Below are 19,204 nucleotides of genomic sequence, written 5' to 3'. Positions count from 1 at the left end.
CTGTATTTGCATTTTGCAGTGCATATGTTCCAAATATTAACTAGGTTGTTTATTGTGATGTGAAATAGAGGATTGTACTAAATGGAATCAGTGGTTAAATGAAGCCCTCAGAGGTTGGGGTTGTCACAGTTCTGTTCTGTTGGGCTGTACGACAAGCTGCTGTGTAGTGATGTACAGTGCCGTCGGAAAGTATTCAGACCCCTTTACTTTTCCCACATTTTGTTACGTTACAGCCTTATTCTAAAATGGATTAAATTAAAGATCTCAGCAATCAACACACAATACCCCATAACGAAGCGAAAACTGTTTTTTAAAAATCTTTGCAAATGTATTAAAAATAAAAAACAGAAATACCTTATTTACATAAGTATTCAGACACTTGAGCACAGCTGCATCCTGTTTCCTTTGATTATCCTTGAGATGTTTCTACAACTTGAATGGTGTCCACCTGTGGTAAATTCAATTGATTGGACATGATTTGGAAAGGCACACACCTGTCTATGTAAGGTCCCACAGTTGACAGTGCATGACAGAGCAAAAACCAAGCCATGAGGTCGAAGGAATTGTCCGTAGAGTTCCGAGACAGGATTGTGTCGAGGTACAGATCTGAGGAAGGGTACCAAAAAATGTCTGCAGCATTGAAGATCCCCAAGAACACAGTGGCCTCCATCATTCTTAAATGACAGAAGTTTGGAACCACCAACTCTTTCTAGAGCTGACCGCCCGGCCAAACTGAGCAATCGGGGGAGATGGGCCTTGGTCAGGGAGGTGACCAAGAACCCAATGGTCACTCTGATAGTTCCTCTGTGGAGATGGGAGAACCTTCCAGAAGGAAAACCATCTTTGCAGCACTCCACCAATCAGGCCTTTATGGTAGAGTGGCCAGACGGAAGCCACTCCTCAGTAAAAGGCACAGCCCGCTTGGAGTTTGCCAGAAGGCACCTAAAGACTCTCAGACCATGAGAAACAATATTCTCTGGCCTGATGAAACCTAGATTGTACTTTTTGGTCTGAATGGCAAGAGTCACTTCTGGAGGAAACCTGGCACCATCCCTACAGTGAAGCATGGTGGTGTCAGCATCATGCTGTGGGGATGTTTTTCAGCGGCAGAGACTGGGAGATTAGTCAGGATCGAGGTAAAGATGAACGGAGCAAAGTACAGAGAGATCCTTGATGAAAACCTGCTCCAGAGTGCTCAGGACCTCAGACTGGGGAAAAGGTTCACCTTCCAACAGGACAACAACCCTAAGCACACAGTCAAGACAACGCAGGAGTGGCTTCGGGACAAGTCTCTGAATGTCCTTGAGTGGCCCAGCCAGAGGCTAGACTTTTTCGAACATCTCTGGAGAGACCTGAATCAAAAGGGTTCTACCTGGAACCAACAAGGGTTCTACCTGGAACCAACAAGGGTTCGTCAAAGGACAGCCGAAGAACCCTTTTAGGTTTCTAAGAGTGTACATCACAGCTCAGGTCAGTCACACGTGTGTGTGTGTGTTTATGAGTGTGTGAGTGTGTATATGAGTGAGTGTGTGTGTGTGCATGCGTGTGTGTGCGTGCATGCGTGCATATATGAGTGTGTGTATATGACTGTGGGTGTGTGTGTGTGTGTGTGTGTCTCCGGTCACTCAATTCAATTCAATTCAATTCACTCTCTGATGAGTCGTCTCTGCAGAGCATGGTGAGTCTCAGAGGAACAGCTGTGGCTGGTAATGAGTGATACACACACACATATGATGAAGTACCAGTCACAGCTGTTTACCCTGCACATGCGCCTCACTTATCGATATTCCATGTAGACCGCAGTCCCCCTCTTACCTCCCTCCTCTGATACTTCCCCCCTCCACCTCCTTGGAGAAGTGCAGAGTGAGAACATTAGCTAACCTCTGGAGTAACCATCCAAGGACCTTTGAATGAGGAACACTCTCTCGCTTTCTGGGGTCATTGGGTTCTCTCGCTGTGTTTATCTCGCTGTCGATGTAGGCTCTCTATGTCCTTCGCTGTTCCAGAACTTCTCATTCATTCCCTTCCTCTCATTCAATCAATAATAATGTTGTAAGTCCAACTTTCCTCATGCTTAACTTCAAATGCGTCCAAAAGAGGTTTAGCTATGTCACCTTGAGTAGAGGTGTATGCTTTGAGTTTCAGTTTCTCTACTTTCCCTAATCCTCCTCTATCCCCCTCCGTACCCCCACCTCTACTGACATGCTCTGACCAGAGAAGAATTACCCCCTTAACTGACAGACACACGTAAAGGCAGCAGCACTCTTCTCTCTGATCTACTCTCTCTCTCTCTCTTTTCTTCTCTTTATTTTCCTCCCTCTCCCCTCTCCCCCTCTCCCTCTCTCTCTCTCTCTGTCTCAGTCTCTCTCTCTCTCCCTCTCTCCCTCTCTCTCCCTCTCCCCCCTCTCTGTGTCACTGTGATTTCTCCTCTTAACTTCTATTTGTGATCCACCTCCCTCCCTTCATTTCTTTCTGACTCTCTCCCTCCATCTCCTCTTTCATCGCTCTCTTCAGAGAGCGAGAGTCTCCTACCCATAATTCATGGTGACAGGAAAGGTTAGATTGCACGTGGAGGAGTTCTGGTTGACAGAAAGAGGAGCGGGAACACTATTTAGGCCTGTCATTACACACTGTTTACAAGACATCTTCAGAGTCCGACCTAGACTCACACTCACACATCTCCACACAATTGACCCTATGACACTGTAAATATTGACAAGTTACTGTGGCTTCACTGGCTTTGTCAGTTTGAGATAGAGAAATATACATTTACATTAGTCATTTAGCAGACACTCTTATCCAGAGTGACTTACAGTAGTGAGTGAATACATATTCATACTTTTTATGTATAAAAATATACTATAACCAGAGGAGAGACAAAGTAAGCAGGGAAGCAGGGAATTGAGAAAAAAGGGAGAAAGAGACAAGGAGAGAGAGATAGATCAAGAGTGAAAGATCGAGAGACAGACAGACAGAGAGAGATGATATGTAGCCAGTCACAGTCTGTAACCCATCCCCAAATGCCCCTTTGAGTGACTAGATCTGTGGCTGTGTTATCCATCTCATTCTAACCAGCTCACAAGGACACACACACACACACACACACACACACACACACACACACACACACACACACACACACACACACACACACACACACACACACACACACACACACACACACACACACACACACACACACACACACACACAAAGATGGATTAACATATAACAGGCTGGTAAACAAAAACAACAGAGCTTTCGTTAATTAACGAGCGCAGGGCCGGCCGGGCGGGCGGGTGGCGAGGGGCGCTCACAGTGGCACCATGCCAGGCCCCAAACCATGCCAACCTGAAACACAGCTGCCTAATGGTGAACTGGCACTGGCTGGGACAGGGATGGGAGACAAGGGAGGAAGGGATGGGAGAGAGCGAGGGAGAGGATGGGATGGAAGTGGGGGAAGGGGATGGAGGGAGACAGAGGATATGGAGATAGAGGGATGGTAGAGAGAGGGCAAGAAAATGATGGAAGCAAGGGAGTCGAGAAAGACAGAGAGAGGAAGGTACACAGAGAGACGGAGCAAGAGAAAGAGAGACAGAAAAGCAGAGAGAAAGAGAAAGCAAAACGTTAGCGAGAGCGAGCGAGTGAGAGAGGGAATAGAAAAGGAAGAAACAAAGACAGATAAACGGAGAGAGGAGAGGGGGAGTAGCCGTAGCCCGTAGTGTGGAGAGAGATAGAGAGATAGCGATAGAGAGATAGCGCTAGAGATTGGATGATGATATCCCCGTGTCTCTGCTCATTAATAGTGTAAGCTCTCCTCTCTCTTTCTCCTTTGTGATTTTAACACATTTCTAATTAGCACAGAATCCTCTTCGTTTGGGAGAGGGGATGGAGAGATGGGGGGATCATATTTATATCTGTCTTTAATAAATTCCCTTTCATTTGATCTTTTTTTAAACACGACACGACGGTATAGCTAGCGTTTCCTTTCCCCTGACTCCAGCAGAAGAGAATGAAAGCTGGTCCTAATGCAAGGGGTAATTGGTATGCTTGTCTGAAAGCTTTCATAGTTGTCGAAGTTGTTAGATTCTACAAACAGTAGGAGATTTTTCGGAAGTTAACAACAGAGAGCAGAGAATCAAAAGGCGGACTCAAACAACTTTGGAATCGAGTCTTGAATCAGTATTGTTCATTATGATGCTCAAAATGATGAGACGCTAAAGGGTACTATATGATGCTAGCATTTTAGGTCAGTTAAGGTGACTTGGGTGGTGTTCGTTAGGGAATCCAATGGAAAACGTTTAAAAAATGTTTCGCAACGAAAACCGAATAAGTGTTTTTTATTGGATAAGTTCAGCTAGTCCCTCCTTATTTCAGTCCATTTTCTTCCTTTTGGTGCCTAATGAATACGACCCTGAGGGTGTTCTATCAGCTTGTTTTCTGTCAGTCTAACCTTCTCCATTTGGAGGGACAGTATTATGTGCGACACACTGCCGTATAGACAATGTCAGTGTGTTAGCCCAGTGGGGAGAGGGAGGCTCCCCTGCTTGTCTTTCAGGGAGACGTTTGGCAGCGCTGCTAATCAGAGTGCAATTAGACAGAGAACTCTTTGGGCGACAGAAAACTCTGATTACCCAAGAGTCAACGGGGTATATTTAGTATCTATCTGTTCCTGTCCATGGTTGCCGTGGCGCCCCCGAGCTACGATCTGAAGTGTGGAGGAGAACGAGGAAAGATGGAGGAACAAGTGATCACACAGTGGCTCTAAAGGACACTCCCTATAGCTAACCCAACACTGTTTACTTTATGGCTAGTCAACCTATAGATGTACAGCATACTGTACTTATCACCTGCATAACTACCCACAAATGTTACCACTTACCGCCTGTAACCTACAACTACCTACAAACAGAAATGTAACCCCTCTAGAAGGATCCCAAACTCAAACCCAACTATCTGCCCTAACCCCTCATGAAACCATTTACCCCAAAATAGCACTCCAACTACCCCCCATTAACAATCACAAAATAAGTCTGACTTAAATCAGTCTGTATCTAGCCTCCAAACCCAAACCTACAGTAATCTCTCTGACTCAGCCCTCATCCCTCTAACATCCATCCCCTTCCCCTCTGCTCCCTCTGTCTCTCAGAAGTCTGCAGTACTTGTGTTTACACCCTCCCCTCTCACCCCAACACAGTGCTTTGGGGAACAGAACACACTCTGCTCTGCATCAACAGAGCAAGGCTTCAGAATCAGAGGCGTCAATACCACTGCTTGTGCAGATGAAAGTCAGAGAGCTTCAGACAGAGTTTAGGAGTTCACACAGACACTTCTGAGTTGTTTTCTTGGTTTTGAAACTCTGCAGATTGGGAGCAACCTGAAGAATGTAATCCGGGCTTTTCGTCTGTTCGACTACAACCGAGACGGACAGATCCAGCAACACGAGCTGCGCAGGATACTGGAGAACTACTGCTTTCCCTTAACACAGAGAGACTACCAGAGGTGAGAGAGAGGGTCCAATACATACAAGCATGCACACACACACCCATCATGGATGATGGATCCAACTATTTCCAGTACTCCCTACGGTCAGAAGTAATCTTTTGGATAGGACATGATAACTAATGCTAACTTTGTGGTCAGTCCTTTGTCTTTTCATTGAGAGAGAGCTAATTTACTTTTAAAACTTTGGGCCCTGCAGTCAAATCCACTCCAGAAACGTCACCCAGCTTTTAGTGATGTGGCTCTAGAGGATTCTGTGTGACAGGTTCATTTAACATGGCTTTAATTGGTTTCAGTACTCAGGAAGCTCTCTCTCACTTTGTCTCACCGTCTCTCCTTTAAAAAAAAATCTTCCTCTCGCTTTCTCTCTGTCCCACTCTCTCTCTCTCTCACACACACTATCTCTCTCTCCATCTTTCCCTCACCCTCTCTCTCTCTCTCGCTCTGTTTATTTTCAGCACATACAGTATCTCACAGTGTTGCCCCTCTATCTCTCATTTCCTTTTCTGATCTTCGGTTTACTTATCCAATAAAACGGACTATGATTTGATCTCCTCTCCACTGCAGACTGTGGACCCACCACAGCCCTAACAACATGGCAACCATGTCCTACAAAGTGTTCCTGGAGAAGCTGGGCCTGGAATCTAACAAGTACAGGAAGTTTGTCCCGGAGCCTCCAAAGCTAGGTAACGTAGGAGTCTTAACTCAAATGACTACAATCAGTTCATAAGGCACTCAAATAGCTGTTTAGAGACACACAGACCTGCAGACAAATATACACAGAGTTTCAACCATTAAGCTACAGCCGAACACTTTAATCTGTCTTGGATATGACTGATGACATTGTGTGTTTTACAGCGTTGGGCTGGCAAGAAATTAGTCCTCCAGACAAGATAAAACTGAGGAACAGAGCCTTGTCCCAGAATGCAACAGGAGATACACAAGATATCCAAGGCCTGACTCAAGACGAGCTGCAGACGCTCTTCCTGAAAAAGGTAGAATAGTAAACTTTGACGGCACCATGATAATGTATTGTGGCCAACTCAGTGGAGAAAATAGCAAAACAGAGATTATCCACTAGCTAAACATTTGGCCAACTGCTAAAAGATCTTATCAAGGTCACTGTTGAAAAGTGAAAGCATCACATGATATGATTGGGAGGATACCATCTATCCAGATTGGTTTATTAAGCTACGACAGTGTCTGCGATTGCGTTTGTGTGCGTGCATGCATGTGTTTGTACGCTCCTGCTTGTGTATGTGTGCATAGTTGTGTGCGTTTTATTCTTGTTTGTATGTCACCATCTGGCCCTGTTCCGTGCGTTATCCTCTTAGATGAGACAGAGAGGGGGAATTGGCTCTAAGTGGCGCGCTAGTATGCGTCGCGACAGAGGGAACACTTCTCATTAAAATGTTTGCCCAGAAAAATCTGTTCCTGAGTTAGTGTGTTAATCATGACTAATTTGTGGGAAGGCAGCAGCAGTGTAGTACTGCACATCATATGGGGGTGATCCCCACGGCAACCACAGCGTTGAGTCACTTCCTGTCATTAGTGTTGTGTGTGTGTGTCTCTGTTAGTTGTGTGTGAGCTGTACCCTAGTGTGGAGAGCACTGCAAGCGTTTGATGTCACCCTCTCTGGACTGGTGTCACAGGAAGACCTGAGGGCCGTCCTCAGCAGCTTCCTGTTTCCCATGAGCCTCAGCACCTTCCAGAGCCTGACCTGCCGGTATGAAACTGAACACAGTGACACGGTTAACTTGACTACTATGCTCTCTTTCTGTTACCAATTCCCTGCTGGTGACTCTTATCAGCAGCTCACAACACTTTCCCGTTTTATCTCGGTTAACCCAGAAAAATATTTGGTCAGATGCTCGATTGTGTTTACGTAGTTTGTCCACGAGAGATTATTTCAAATTCCCACTCCACTCCCCATCCCCCAGGAGCGGTGCCTGAGTCTAGCAGGGGAGCACTTCCACTTCCTTTGTTTCCTTCCCTGCTTTCTGACATTTCTGTATCCAGAGTCTCAATGTTAACAAGATGAATGTGTGTTTTGCATTTGTTGTGTGTTTGTTTGTTTGTGTGGTGTGTGCGCATGCTGTAGTTTTGGGGTGAGAGCAACAGGGCCTGTGAAATGGAAACAGTTCCTGGGTCAGTTTCAGGGTCCAGTCACAGAGGAGGACTACACCACTCCTCAAACAGACAGGTCAGTTATCTCTAACTACCACTCCCTGATCTGAATTCTATACAAGGAACTATTATATTATTATATTATATATCTCTAATTCATGACCTCTGGTTCTGGGCTTCCAATGCACCTTTCACTCACTATCGACCGTCCTCTCTCGCCGTCTTTCCCAATCTCTCTCTCCCCCTCCTCTCTCATAGGGTTCCTGAGCTACCTAACGCAGAGGAGGGCTCTCTGACAGAGTTCTACCCTATACTGAAGAGAGCCTTTAAACAGTTGGACAGGGTAAGAGACAAGTCCTCACGAAGGAGTGGAACAAGGGACAGGAGAACTGTAAGAACTAGCACAGTATAAAAGATTTAGGGAAACACAGTACTTCAGAAGATTACAGATAGGCAGACCGTTAGATGCCGCTATTGATGTCCAGGAACGGAGTTACATATGGCCACTAGTTACTCACTCAGTCACCATATGTTCACTTGACAACCATGTCCGACATCAACATCATCATGCCTCAAGTTCTATCTCGAGATGTTCAAATCAGTCCACGTCAGCCGTATGAAACGTGATAGTGACACTAGACTTTGGTGGAGAATATATCTTCGATTAATTCACAGTGATGTTTGATGTTGATGGGCTACAGCTATTCGCGAAGCAATCATTGGTGTCCAAGTTTGAGCGTGCGTGAAGCCTATGCAGATATAAAATCAAAACATATCTGCCAGAAACTCCTCCTTTTATAGCACTAAAGAAAGAAAAACATCCCCCCCATCGACTGTTTTAATAATCAATTCTGTAGGTACTAGATCAAACATGGCGTCCACACACCCCTCCCGCCAATAATTTGCTTTTCCAGACAGTTAGGTTGGAAGCCAGCCTGCATGTGTTTTAGACAGACTCTGGGGAGAAGTTGTGTTAGGCTGGGATGAGGTACGCTGATGCACAATGTGTCTGTGTGATTCACCAACCAATATAAAGCTACTACTGTTAATAATGACACAAGGGCAACAGACGGCTGGCTAATGGTAAAACAACACTTTTACACAAGCCTATGGCTGCGAATGTAAGAAGATCACTTTTCAACACCAACGTAGAGCAACTAATGTTTCCTAACTATTTTACACAAAAACACTTCACAACTCAAAACTGGGGCTTTAAGCACAAATGTAAAGGCAACTCCTACACCTATATCCTAACCGAGGAAGAGAGCTCAAAGAGGGGGTGTCATGTCTCTCTACAGGGTAGGATAGGGAGGATCACCAGGGCAGACCTTCGTCAGGCTTTGGAAGTCCCACAGTATAACCTGAGGGGTCCCCAGAGCTCCTGGTCCAGCCGCAGGGAGCCACACACCCCCAGGCCCCGTCTGAGCCCAGCCCAGGTTAGAGAGCTCCTGATCCTGCTGGACCCAGAGCATACTGGGGTCATCACTCAGCCCAGCCTGGAGCTGCTCAAACCCAGGAGGGTGCACTCTTCCCCGGGGAGGGAGACACTACACACCCCTACTGGAGGATGGAAAGAGGAGGTCATGGAGGATGCGGCTCAGGTACAGGAAGTTCAGTGTGTGTGTTTGTGTGTTGATGTGTTGGCACATGTTCATGTGTGTGTCTGTTGACTAAGGAGGAGCAGAGGGAGTTGAAAGAGACTCATTATCCACAGTGGATTGAAAAGGCACCCACGGCAGCAGACACATGGACTACCGTAAATAAACTGCAAAACACAACATAGCACAGAAAAAAATGGCTGTTTTCACCCATTTTAGTATATTGAGTAATGAAACATAGACATATACAGTTCCTCTCTGTTGTGTTGTGTGTATTGATGTGTGTATTGAGGTGTGTATTGAAGTGTGTATTGTGGTGTGTTTCTGCAGGTGAAGGGCTTGCTGCGTGATAAGCTGAGTGATCAGATAGGTCCCATGCTGGAGGCTTTAGGGGACTGTGACCCTCGACAGACAGGCTCTGTTCACCATGAAGACCTGAGAAGGATCATACAATGTTACGGCCTGCCCCTCTCACACACACACTTCAACAAGTGAGCAACCAATCCCTCTTGTAGACACACACTTCAACAAGACTTAACAATCCTCCAAAAATGATGAAACATAAAAACGACTGATTACAATTTGAACTGGTGAATAGACGACTCTATAGGTTGATTTTTATTATTAATTGAAATCCCATACATTTTGAAGAATACAAAGTAAAATGTGCTACAAAAATCTATACATTCTTCGTAAAAATGTTAGCACACTTCATTACCTTCTAATTCTTACAGAACATAGAGGTTATACAGTGGCTTGCGAAAGTATTCACCCCCTTGGCAATTTTCCTATTTTGTTGCATTACAAACTGGAATTAAAATATATTTTTTGTGGGTTTGTATCATTTGATTAACACAACATGCCTACCACTTTGAAGATGCAAAATATTTTTTATTGTGAAACAAACAAGAAATAAGACAAAAAAAATGAAAACTTGAGTGTGCATAACTATTCACCCCCCCAAAGTCAATACTTTGTAGAGCCACCTTTTGCAGCAATTACAGCTGCAAGTCTTTTGGGGTATGTCTCTATAAGCTTGGCATATCTAGCCACAGGGATTTTTGCCCATTTTTCAAGGCAAAACTGCTCCAGCTCCTTCAGGTTGGATGGGTTCCGCTGGTGTACACCAATCTTTAAGTCATACCACAGATTCTCAATTGGATTGAGGTCTAGGCTTTGACTAGGCCATTCCAAGACATTTAAATGTTTCCCCTTAAACCACTCAAGTGTTGCTTTAGCAGTATGCTTAGGGTCATTGTCCTGCTGGAAGGTGAACCTTCGTCCCAGTCTCAAATCTCTGGAAGACTGAAACAGGTTTCCCTCAAGAATTTCCCTGTATTTAGCACCATCCATCATTCCTTCAATTCTGACCAGTTTCCCAGTCCCTGTTGATGAAAAACATCCCCACAGCATGATGCTGCCACCACCATGCTTCACTGTGGGGATGGTATTCTCGGGGTGTTGAAAGGTGTTGAGTTTGCGCCAGACATAGCGTTTTCCTTGATGGCCAAAAAGCTCAATTTTAGTCTCATCTGACCAGAATACCTTCTTCCATATGTTTGGGGAGTCTCCCTTATGCCCTTTGGCGAACACCAAACGTGTTTGCTTATTTATTTCTATAAGCAACAGCTTTTTTCTGGCCACTCTTCCGTAAAGCTCAGCTCTGTTGTCCTATGGACAGATACTCCAATCTCCGCTGTGGAGCTTTGCAGCTCCTTCAGGGTTATCTTTGGTCTCTTTGTTGCCTCTGATTAATGCCCTCGTTGCCTGGTCCGTGAGTTTTGGCACTCTCTTGGCAGGTTTGTTGTGGTGCCATATTCTTTCCATTTTTTAATAATGGATTTAATGGTGCTCCGTGGGATGCTCAAAGTTTCTGATCTTTTTTTATAACTCAACCCTGATCTATACTTCTCCACAACTTTGTCCCTGACCTGTTTGGAGAGCTCCTTGGTCTTCATGGTCCTGCTTGCTTGGTGGTGACCTTTGCTTAGTGGTGTTTCAGACTCTGGGGCCTATCAGAACAGGTGTGTATATATACTGAGATCAAGTGACCGATCATGTGACACTTAGATTGCACACAGTTTGACTTTATTAAACTAATTATGTGACTTCTGAAGGTAATTGGTTGCAGCAGATCTTATTTAGGGGCTTCATAGCAAAGGGGGTGAATACATATGCACGCACCACTTTTCCTTTTTACATTTTTTATTATTCTTTGAAACAAGTATTTTTTTTAATTTCACTTCACCAATTTGGACTATTTTGTGTATGTCCATTACATAAAGTCCAAATAAAAATCAATTAAAATTACAGGTTGTCATGCACTAAGGGGGATGAATACTTTTGCATGGCACTATGTTGTTTGTGTCCTGTGTACTCTAGGCTGTGTGAGTCTGGTTTAGACCCAGGGTCATGCAGGGTCAGGTACAGACAGTTCCTCAGGGCCCTGGGCCTGCCTACAGGAGAGACACAGACAGGCACTATACACTACCCCCGCAAGGGCTCTGACAGGTACGGAGAACAAAGGCAGAGAGAGATAGAAGGGACAAAGTGAGAGATGGAGAGAAAGAGAGAGAGTGAAAGGTGGTCAGACAGAGAAAGGGGGTCCATAATAACAAAGGGTAAAGTTAAGTAACAGAGGAGTTAGAGAGGAAGTGTTTTTTGTTCTAATGCAACATGTACTACATTTCTGACACCAACAGACTGAACTATCAATCCCAGAATGCCTCGGTGAACAACAAGCCAGTGCGTCCCCCCAGCGCCACTGTGGGGGGTCCAAGGGTTCGCATGGTAGAGAACACTATGTTCAGGAAGCTCAAAGAGAGGCTGGACCACAGACACGTTACCCTCGACGACCATATCCGGGCAACGGCCAGAAGCTCAGACGGAATGCTGTCGTTGAGAGATCTAAAGAAGGTCAGAAGGTCGAGACAGTCGTGTATACTTGACCTATACTTGACACCTGGTGTACTTGAGCTCTGCTCTCTCAGGGCCTTGACAATAGTGTTCCTCTATGTGAGCCACAGTTTCTTTTTATGAAGATTATATCGCTCTACAGTCATTATTATAAGTAACTTATCCGACACCTTTGTATAGGACATGCACCTTGTCCTAATGTAGTCCCAACCTATTTCCTTGTTATTAACATTCCCAGATACTGGATGACAGCTGGATCACCTTGGATGAGAAGCAGTTCCGCAAGCTCAACGTATCGCTTGGTTTCAAAGACGGAAAAATGTCCTGTTCAGCTTTCCTGGATAAGTATGACGGTACGAGTCGAGTGTGACTCTTAACTTGCCATGGTCTAGAGACTCAGACTGATCTCTAAATTAGTGTCCTAGCAAGGGGAGATAAAGAGAGGGTCATTCCACTTGAAAACCCCTCAAAAATCCTCATCCCTCCCCAACCAGCACCCCACCCACGGCGATCAAAGGCTACTCCCCTGCCTCCTGTAAAATGATGTCTCTGTTAGCACATGACTCATTGGAGAGCTCATTGGGATTATAAATATAGTTTTAGAGAAGCTCTCCATCTCTCATTAGTACAGAGGAAAGGAGAGAGAGAAGCAGAAATCCTCTTTTTGCTAACTGTTTGGGGTAATTATGAGCTTTGGAAGCAGAATGGAAGCAGCAGGGCACCACTCTAATTTGTATCCTCGATTTAATATATATTTTTTTACATTAAACACAATCAGAACCTAAACTTAGCCATGTTTGCAAAGTGCAACATTTGTGTTTTAAAGGATTTGGAGAGAAAAAGTGCCAAGATCCTATTTAGAAATGGATCAGGCAGTTAAAGGACTACTGACGTCGGCAGTTGTGAGGGGTCCTTTTTCTGTGTGAAAAAAACACAAACGCCTAATCCGAGTGGAAATTATAACAACATTCTAATTTTTTGATGTCAATTTCAGACACTGACATTGCATTACATTAACCAGTAAATAACATAAAAGGGCATATTTTACACAAAAGACAACAAACTGAAATTAATCCTTTAACCTTATCAATAAATATAAGACGATAGCCTCAGTTATTCATTTTGTGCCTGACATTCTTCCTTTTTTCCATTTGCAACTGGGAACATAAACATTTGACATGCGAAGTTGAATTCTTGGAAGTCAATTAAATAACGATAAGGATGACATTAAAGGAGCAATCTGCTGTTGTTGCATCCATTTTTGCGACGTATAAATTAATGATATGTACCCCTTGATTCTTGAAGAATATAACTTATTACATCCTTAAGAGTCTATTGACGCACGGGTGTGTCAATGTAAGTAACATAATAAATAAATCCCAATTAAAATCCGTCAATTTAAGCTGGAAATATCAGGTTTTTGCATGGGCTGCGTCTCAATCCACCACATCGGCCTTCAACATCTGCGGTGGAAGGGGGCCAAGCTACAGCGGTGTTTGTCAGACCATGAGACATCCAAAAAATCAGTCTTCTCACGAAAACGTCTGTAGCATCCGAACGGTTTGGCCTACGATCTAATTTGACAACTTTACAGAAAGGGAAGACTCTCACGAAGGAGTTCTCCATTTTGACCTGTCTGTAGGTAACCCATACAAACGAATAGAAGTATGGAGGTAGTTTTGTTCCAACAAAAATAAGGGGTTAAATATGTGTCCCAAAATTTCCTGAGGTTTCTTATAGGACCGACACTTCAAGACTTTATTCCTTATGATTTATTATTCAACTGTCTTTTTTGCCGTTTAGGAATGTGTTGTTCACTGCGTTTTAATGCCTATAGTAGTAAAGACCAAACTCAATATTGAATAAAATAATTGTGTACATTTTTTTTTATACCTAAAGAGGTCCTAAAATTCAAAATCCAATAGTTAAATGATCCATGGTTTGACCATCCTAAAACAATTCCATAGTTTAGCTTAGTAACTCCCCCAACGGCTTAGACTTTTGGAGGTTAATGCCTCATGAGCTTCGTTCAACTGCCATACCCCATCAGAACCCAAAATCTAAGCTTGTTTTACGCCAATGTTTGTAAACAAAGCAAATGTAAACAAACTGTATAGCTTCAAAACATTGGTTACAATCAGTCCTTGCATCCATAGCTTTGTCTGTACATTTGAGAGTGGTCCGAAACAGTGGCGGGAAACTTTTATTGTTATTGTTTCTACTCCGGATTGCCCCTTTAAAGTGACAAATGTAAAGGTCCAATGCAGCTGTTCTTATCTCAATATCAAATCATTTCTAGGTAACAATTAAGTACTTAACTGTGATTGTTTTCAGTTAAAAGTGCCAAAAAGAAACAAAAATATACTGAACAAAAATATAAACGCAACATGTAAGGTGTCCCATGAGCTGAAATAAAAGATCCCAGAAATGTTTCATACACACAAAATGCTTATTTCTCTAAAATGTGCACACATTTGTTTACGTCCCTGTCAGTGAGCATTTCTCCTTTGCCAAGATAATCCATCCACCTGACAGGTTTGGCATATCAAGAAGCTGATTAAACAGAATGGTCATTACACAGGTAAAACTTGTGCTGGGGACAATAAAAGGCCACTCTAAAATGTGCAGTTTTGTCACACAACACAATGCCACAGACATCTCAAGTTTTGAAGGAGGGTGCTTTTGGCATGTTGACTGCAGGAATGTCCACCAGAACTGTTGCTAGAGAATTGAATGTTAATTTCTCTACCATAAGCCGCTTCCAATGTCCTTTTAGAGAATTTGGCAGTACGTCCAACTGGCCTCACAACCGCAGACCACGTGTAACCATGCTAGCCCAGGACCTCCACATTTGGCTTCTTCACCTGCGGCTTCATCTGAGACAAGCCACCCGGACTGCTGATGACACTGGCCTCACAACCTGGCCTCACAACCGCAGACCACGTGTGGGCTTTCACAACCAAAGAATTTCTGCACAAACTGTCGGAAACCATCTCAGGGAAGATCATCTGCGTGCTCATCGTCCTCACCAGAGTCTTGACCTGACTGCAGTAACCAAATTCAGTGGGCAAATGCTCACCTTCGATGGCCACTGGCACGCTGGAGAAGTGTACTCTTCATGGATGAATCTCAGTTAAAACTGTACCGGGCGGATGGCGTCGTGTGGGCCAGCGGTTTGCTGATGTCAACATTGTGAACAGAGTGCCTCATGATGGCGGTGGGGTTATGGTATGGACAGGCATAAGCTCGATGGAAATTTGAATGCACAGAGATACCGTGACGAGATCCTGAGGCCCATTGTCGTGCCATTCATCCGCCGCCAACACCTCGTGTTTCAGCATGATAATGCACAGCCCCATGTCGCAAGAATCTGTACACAGTTCCTGGAAGCTGAAAATGGATTGGCCTGCATACTCACCAGACATTTTACCCATTGAGCATGTTTGGGATGCTCTGGATTGACATGACAGCATGTTCCAGTTCCCGCCAAAATCCAGCAACTTCGCACAGCTATTGAAGAGGAGTGGGACAGCATTCCACAGGCCACAATCAACAGCCTAATCAACTCTATGTGAAAGATATGTGTCGCTCTGCATGGAGCAAACTGTGGTCACACCAGATACTGACTGGTTTTCTGATCCACGCCCCAATTTTTTTTTTAAAGGTGTCTGTAAAATCCATAGATTAGGGAATAATAAATGTATTTAAATTGACTGATTTCCTTATATTGAACTGTAACTCAGTAAAATCTTATAAATTGTTGCATCTTGCGTTTATATTCTTTTCAATGTTTTTGCTTGAGCAATTTCTCAAGCAAAAACTTTGTTATGATTGTCTGGGAGAGGGGAGGGGAAAACTGAAAACTCTCTTTCTTATTGGGCTATTAACTAATTTACCTCCTGGTGATGTCACCAGGCAGGCCAAAACTCCATCTTACCAAAACAGGCCCTTACAACTAAAGGTCATTATCATAATTTTCACAATTTTACAGTATTATTTCAACTTCATAGCGTGTAAATATATATAAATCACAGGCAAATCACATTTTTGACTGCACTGGGCCTTTAAAATCCAACCCTTTCATCCAATCAAATCACAGTTTAATTGTGTTCTTTAATAGAGAACCAGGCCAGAGAGCAGAACCAGGCCTCGGGGGGTAACCGTGGTAACCTGCGGGCTAAGCCACGCCTCCTGACAGCGGAGGACTGCCTCGGTGTGATCAAAGAGAGGATCGAGAACATCCACGGGGTGAGAGAGAGGAACCGTCCACGCCCACTACACAACTCCACACTCCATTACCTCTGGGATCAATTGTTTTGATCAATGTACACATTCTATACTGCACACACAAACACCTAGTACTGACTGGATAAGACGACAAGGGTTTGGGATACTAACCCTCACAGACACCCTTTAAAGTCAGTTGAAAAAGAATGCATAATGCCAAAGCCCAAATCCAAGCCTAGCGCTAAAACGACAAGAGAACGTGTAGCAAAACAATACATGTTCCATACATATTTACATCCAATCAATATACACAGCCAATCACCGTGTCATCATCATCTTCTCTGTCCAATCAGGACATCCTGTCAGCGTTCCGTGTGATGGATAAGAACTGTGACAGCGTGGTGGACAGGCATGACTTCAGAGAGCTGTATGACAGTCTGGGCCTGGTCACCAAGGAGAGGGAGTACCAGCGCCTGCTGCAGCTGCTGGGCCTGCAGCCTGGAGCCAACCTCAACTACCCAGAGTTCTTCACCCTCGTCCAATCCAGCGGCAAGAGTCGCAGGCAGAATTTCAAGCCAGCCAATGGGTGAGTAGGGTCTTGTGGTGTGTGTGTGAATTTAGACAGGATTCATATGTAAATGTCGCTGAGATGTTTCTGTGTGTGTTCTTGATGCTGTTCAAACAGGCCAGACCAACTGCATGAACACCTGGCGTCCAACGCACGCCACAGATGGACTGCTATGTCAAAGGTCAGTCTGGTTTAACGCATACTGAAGCTCAAGTCTCAAAGAGGATAATGTGTATGTTAACATGTGAGAGGAACCCCATTACAAGTTATGTTACCTCCTCCAGGTGATTTGTCGCTTTGATGAAGATGGTCAGGGTCTGGTCTTTAAGAAGGACCTCAGGAGTCTCCTCTATACCTACGACCTCCCCATCAGTCCTGATGAGTTTGAGGAACTGTGGGCCAGGTGAGCGATATTAGAGTGCGGTAGAACACCACAACCCAATTCTAACATGAGATCTGTTTTGTGTAAATCATTCAACGATATCAATGCGGAGCTGTGATTTGTCCGAACATTGTTCCACTGACAGGTATGATGGAGAAGGGCGTGGCTACCTCACCTGTGCTGCGTTCCTAGAGAAGCTGGGCGTGGATCCACAGGAGGTGGGACATGCGAGGAAAGATGCAGACACCACTCCCACAGATGGTCTCCCTGCAGGGGCTACGCTGCAGGACGTTGAGTGAGTGAAGAGTGATTAACTAAATTAATTAGTGCAATTATTAATTAAATTCTATAGAATACGCTTCTAGAGTTGCCAGCAGCATACCACCCTGCATACCACTGCTGGCTTGCTTCTGAAGCTAAGCAGGGTTGGTTCTGGTCAGGCCCTGGATGGGAGACCAGATGCTGCTGGAAGTGGTGTTGGAGGGCCAGTAGAAGGCACTCTTTCATCTGGTCTAAACAAAGATCCCAATGCCCCAGGGCAGTGATTGGGGACACTGCTCTGTGTAGGGTGCCGTCTTTCGGATGGGACGTTAAACGGGTGTCCTGACTCTCTGAGGTCATTAAAGATCCCATGGCACTTATTGTAAGAGTAGGGGTGTTAACCCCGGTGTCCTGGCTAAATTCCCAATCTGGCCCTCAACCATCACGGTCACCTAATAATCCCCAGTTTACAATTGGCTCATTCATCCTCCTCCTCTCCCCTGTAACTATTCCCCAGGTCGTTGCTGCAAATGAGAACGTGTTCTCAGTCAACTTACCTGGTAAAATAACGGATAAATAAATAAATAAATAGAGTTAAGCATGCGTCTGAGCTTTGGCCAAAGAAGTTATCAATAATAACTATGTGTGTGCTGTGTATTTGACCATCCAGGCGCGTGGTGCAGGGTAACTGTGAGGGGTTGAGCAGTGCTCTGAACCGCCTGGATAAGAAGAGAGAGGGCCTAGTCAGGGTGGAGGACCTACAGAGTCTGCTCCAGAGATACAACTGTCCCCTACACAGACACCAGCTCACCCACCTCCTACACACGTAAATAACTCTCATTATAAAGACCTCTCCATTCCTTCATATAGCTAACACACCTTAATAATGATCAAACTACTGGGTTATAATCAATCTGTCTATCTTCGTCGTGGTCCTGGAAAAATCTTGTATCTCATTTTTTGCCAATGTTATTTCAACAAAATAATAATAATACACTAATTGTTCTGTGAACGTTTCCTGACTCTAGGACTAATAAAAGTAATGCCTTGTGAACTACAACTGAAAATAAACCGTTTTTAATTCCCTGAAAAGTTTCCAGGAAGCAGAAGCATTTACTGATGTTGAATACTGTTGAACTGAAGTTGAACTGATGTTAAACAGATGCTTGTAACTGCTGAATAGTTAGACACTTCTGTCTCCTCTTTTAGACTCAAGGTTCCAATGGACAGTGAGGACAGGACGTTGTCATACGTGGACTTCCTGAAGGCGTTTGACCACGTGACAGGGAAGGGGTGTGAGCACCCCCCTAGGCCCTGTGGATCCCCTGACCCAGCCGAGAGTCTGGAGTGGCTCAGTCCTGAAAGAGCTGTTGGTAGGATACGGGAACTGGTCACTGCATCGATGGATATACTCCACAAGGTTAGGCCTCTCCCGACACTCTGTCCCTCTTCTTCCCTGGCTCTCATTGTGAAGACCAACAACGTATACAGTTAACATCAATTTGTTTTAGCTACTTACAGTAATAAACTATTTAAATTGTAACAATTGAACTGTGCATTTTAATATGCATTAAGACTGAGGGAGGTCCTTCTACTTGCGTAAGCTCAGACATGCTCTCATCT

At 44.4% G+C, this 19,204-nt stretch overlaps 1 protein-coding gene across 1 annotated transcript in view; it reads left to right on the top strand.

The window, feature by feature from the left end:
• The window catches only part of efcab6 (EF-hand calcium binding domain 6), an 86,289-nt gene that overhangs the window by 8,560 nt on the left and 58,525 nt on the right, over positions 1–19,204 (top strand). The window contains exons 6-22 of the mRNA XM_071386204.1: positions 5,366–5,502; positions 6,070–6,188; positions 6,361–6,497; positions 7,080–7,228; positions 7,604–7,705; positions 7,888–7,972; positions 8,928–9,230; positions 9,558–9,718; positions 11,930–12,143; positions 12,382–12,496; positions 16,264–16,391; positions 16,724–16,956; positions 17,056–17,119; positions 17,223–17,341; positions 17,466–17,615; positions 18,252–18,407; positions 18,791–19,001. Of these exons, the coding sequence (XP_071242305.1) occupies positions 5,366–5,502; positions 6,070–6,188; positions 6,361–6,497; positions 7,080–7,228; positions 7,604–7,705; positions 7,888–7,972; positions 8,928–9,230; positions 9,558–9,718; positions 11,930–12,143; positions 12,382–12,496; positions 16,264–16,391; positions 16,724–16,956; positions 17,056–17,119; positions 17,223–17,341; positions 17,466–17,615; positions 18,252–18,407; positions 18,791–19,001 (2,583 nt within the window). The remainder of the gene's footprint in view (positions 1–5,365; positions 5,503–6,069; positions 6,189–6,360; positions 6,498–7,079; positions 7,229–7,603; positions 7,706–7,887; positions 7,973–8,927; positions 9,231–9,557; positions 9,719–11,929; positions 12,144–12,381; positions 12,497–16,263; positions 16,392–16,723; positions 16,957–17,055; positions 17,120–17,222; positions 17,342–17,465; positions 17,616–18,251; positions 18,408–18,790; positions 19,002–19,204) is intronic.

Source organism: Salvelinus alpinus, chromosome 37 (genome assembly GCF_045679555.1).
Source record: "Salvelinus alpinus chromosome 37, SLU_Salpinus.1, whole genome shotgun sequence".
Classification (NCBI taxonomy): Eukaryota; Metazoa; Chordata; class Actinopteri; order Salmoniformes; family Salmonidae; genus Salvelinus; species Salvelinus alpinus.
Note: the sequence above shows the minus strand (reverse complement) of the source record. Positions and strands in the feature narration are given on the sequence as shown.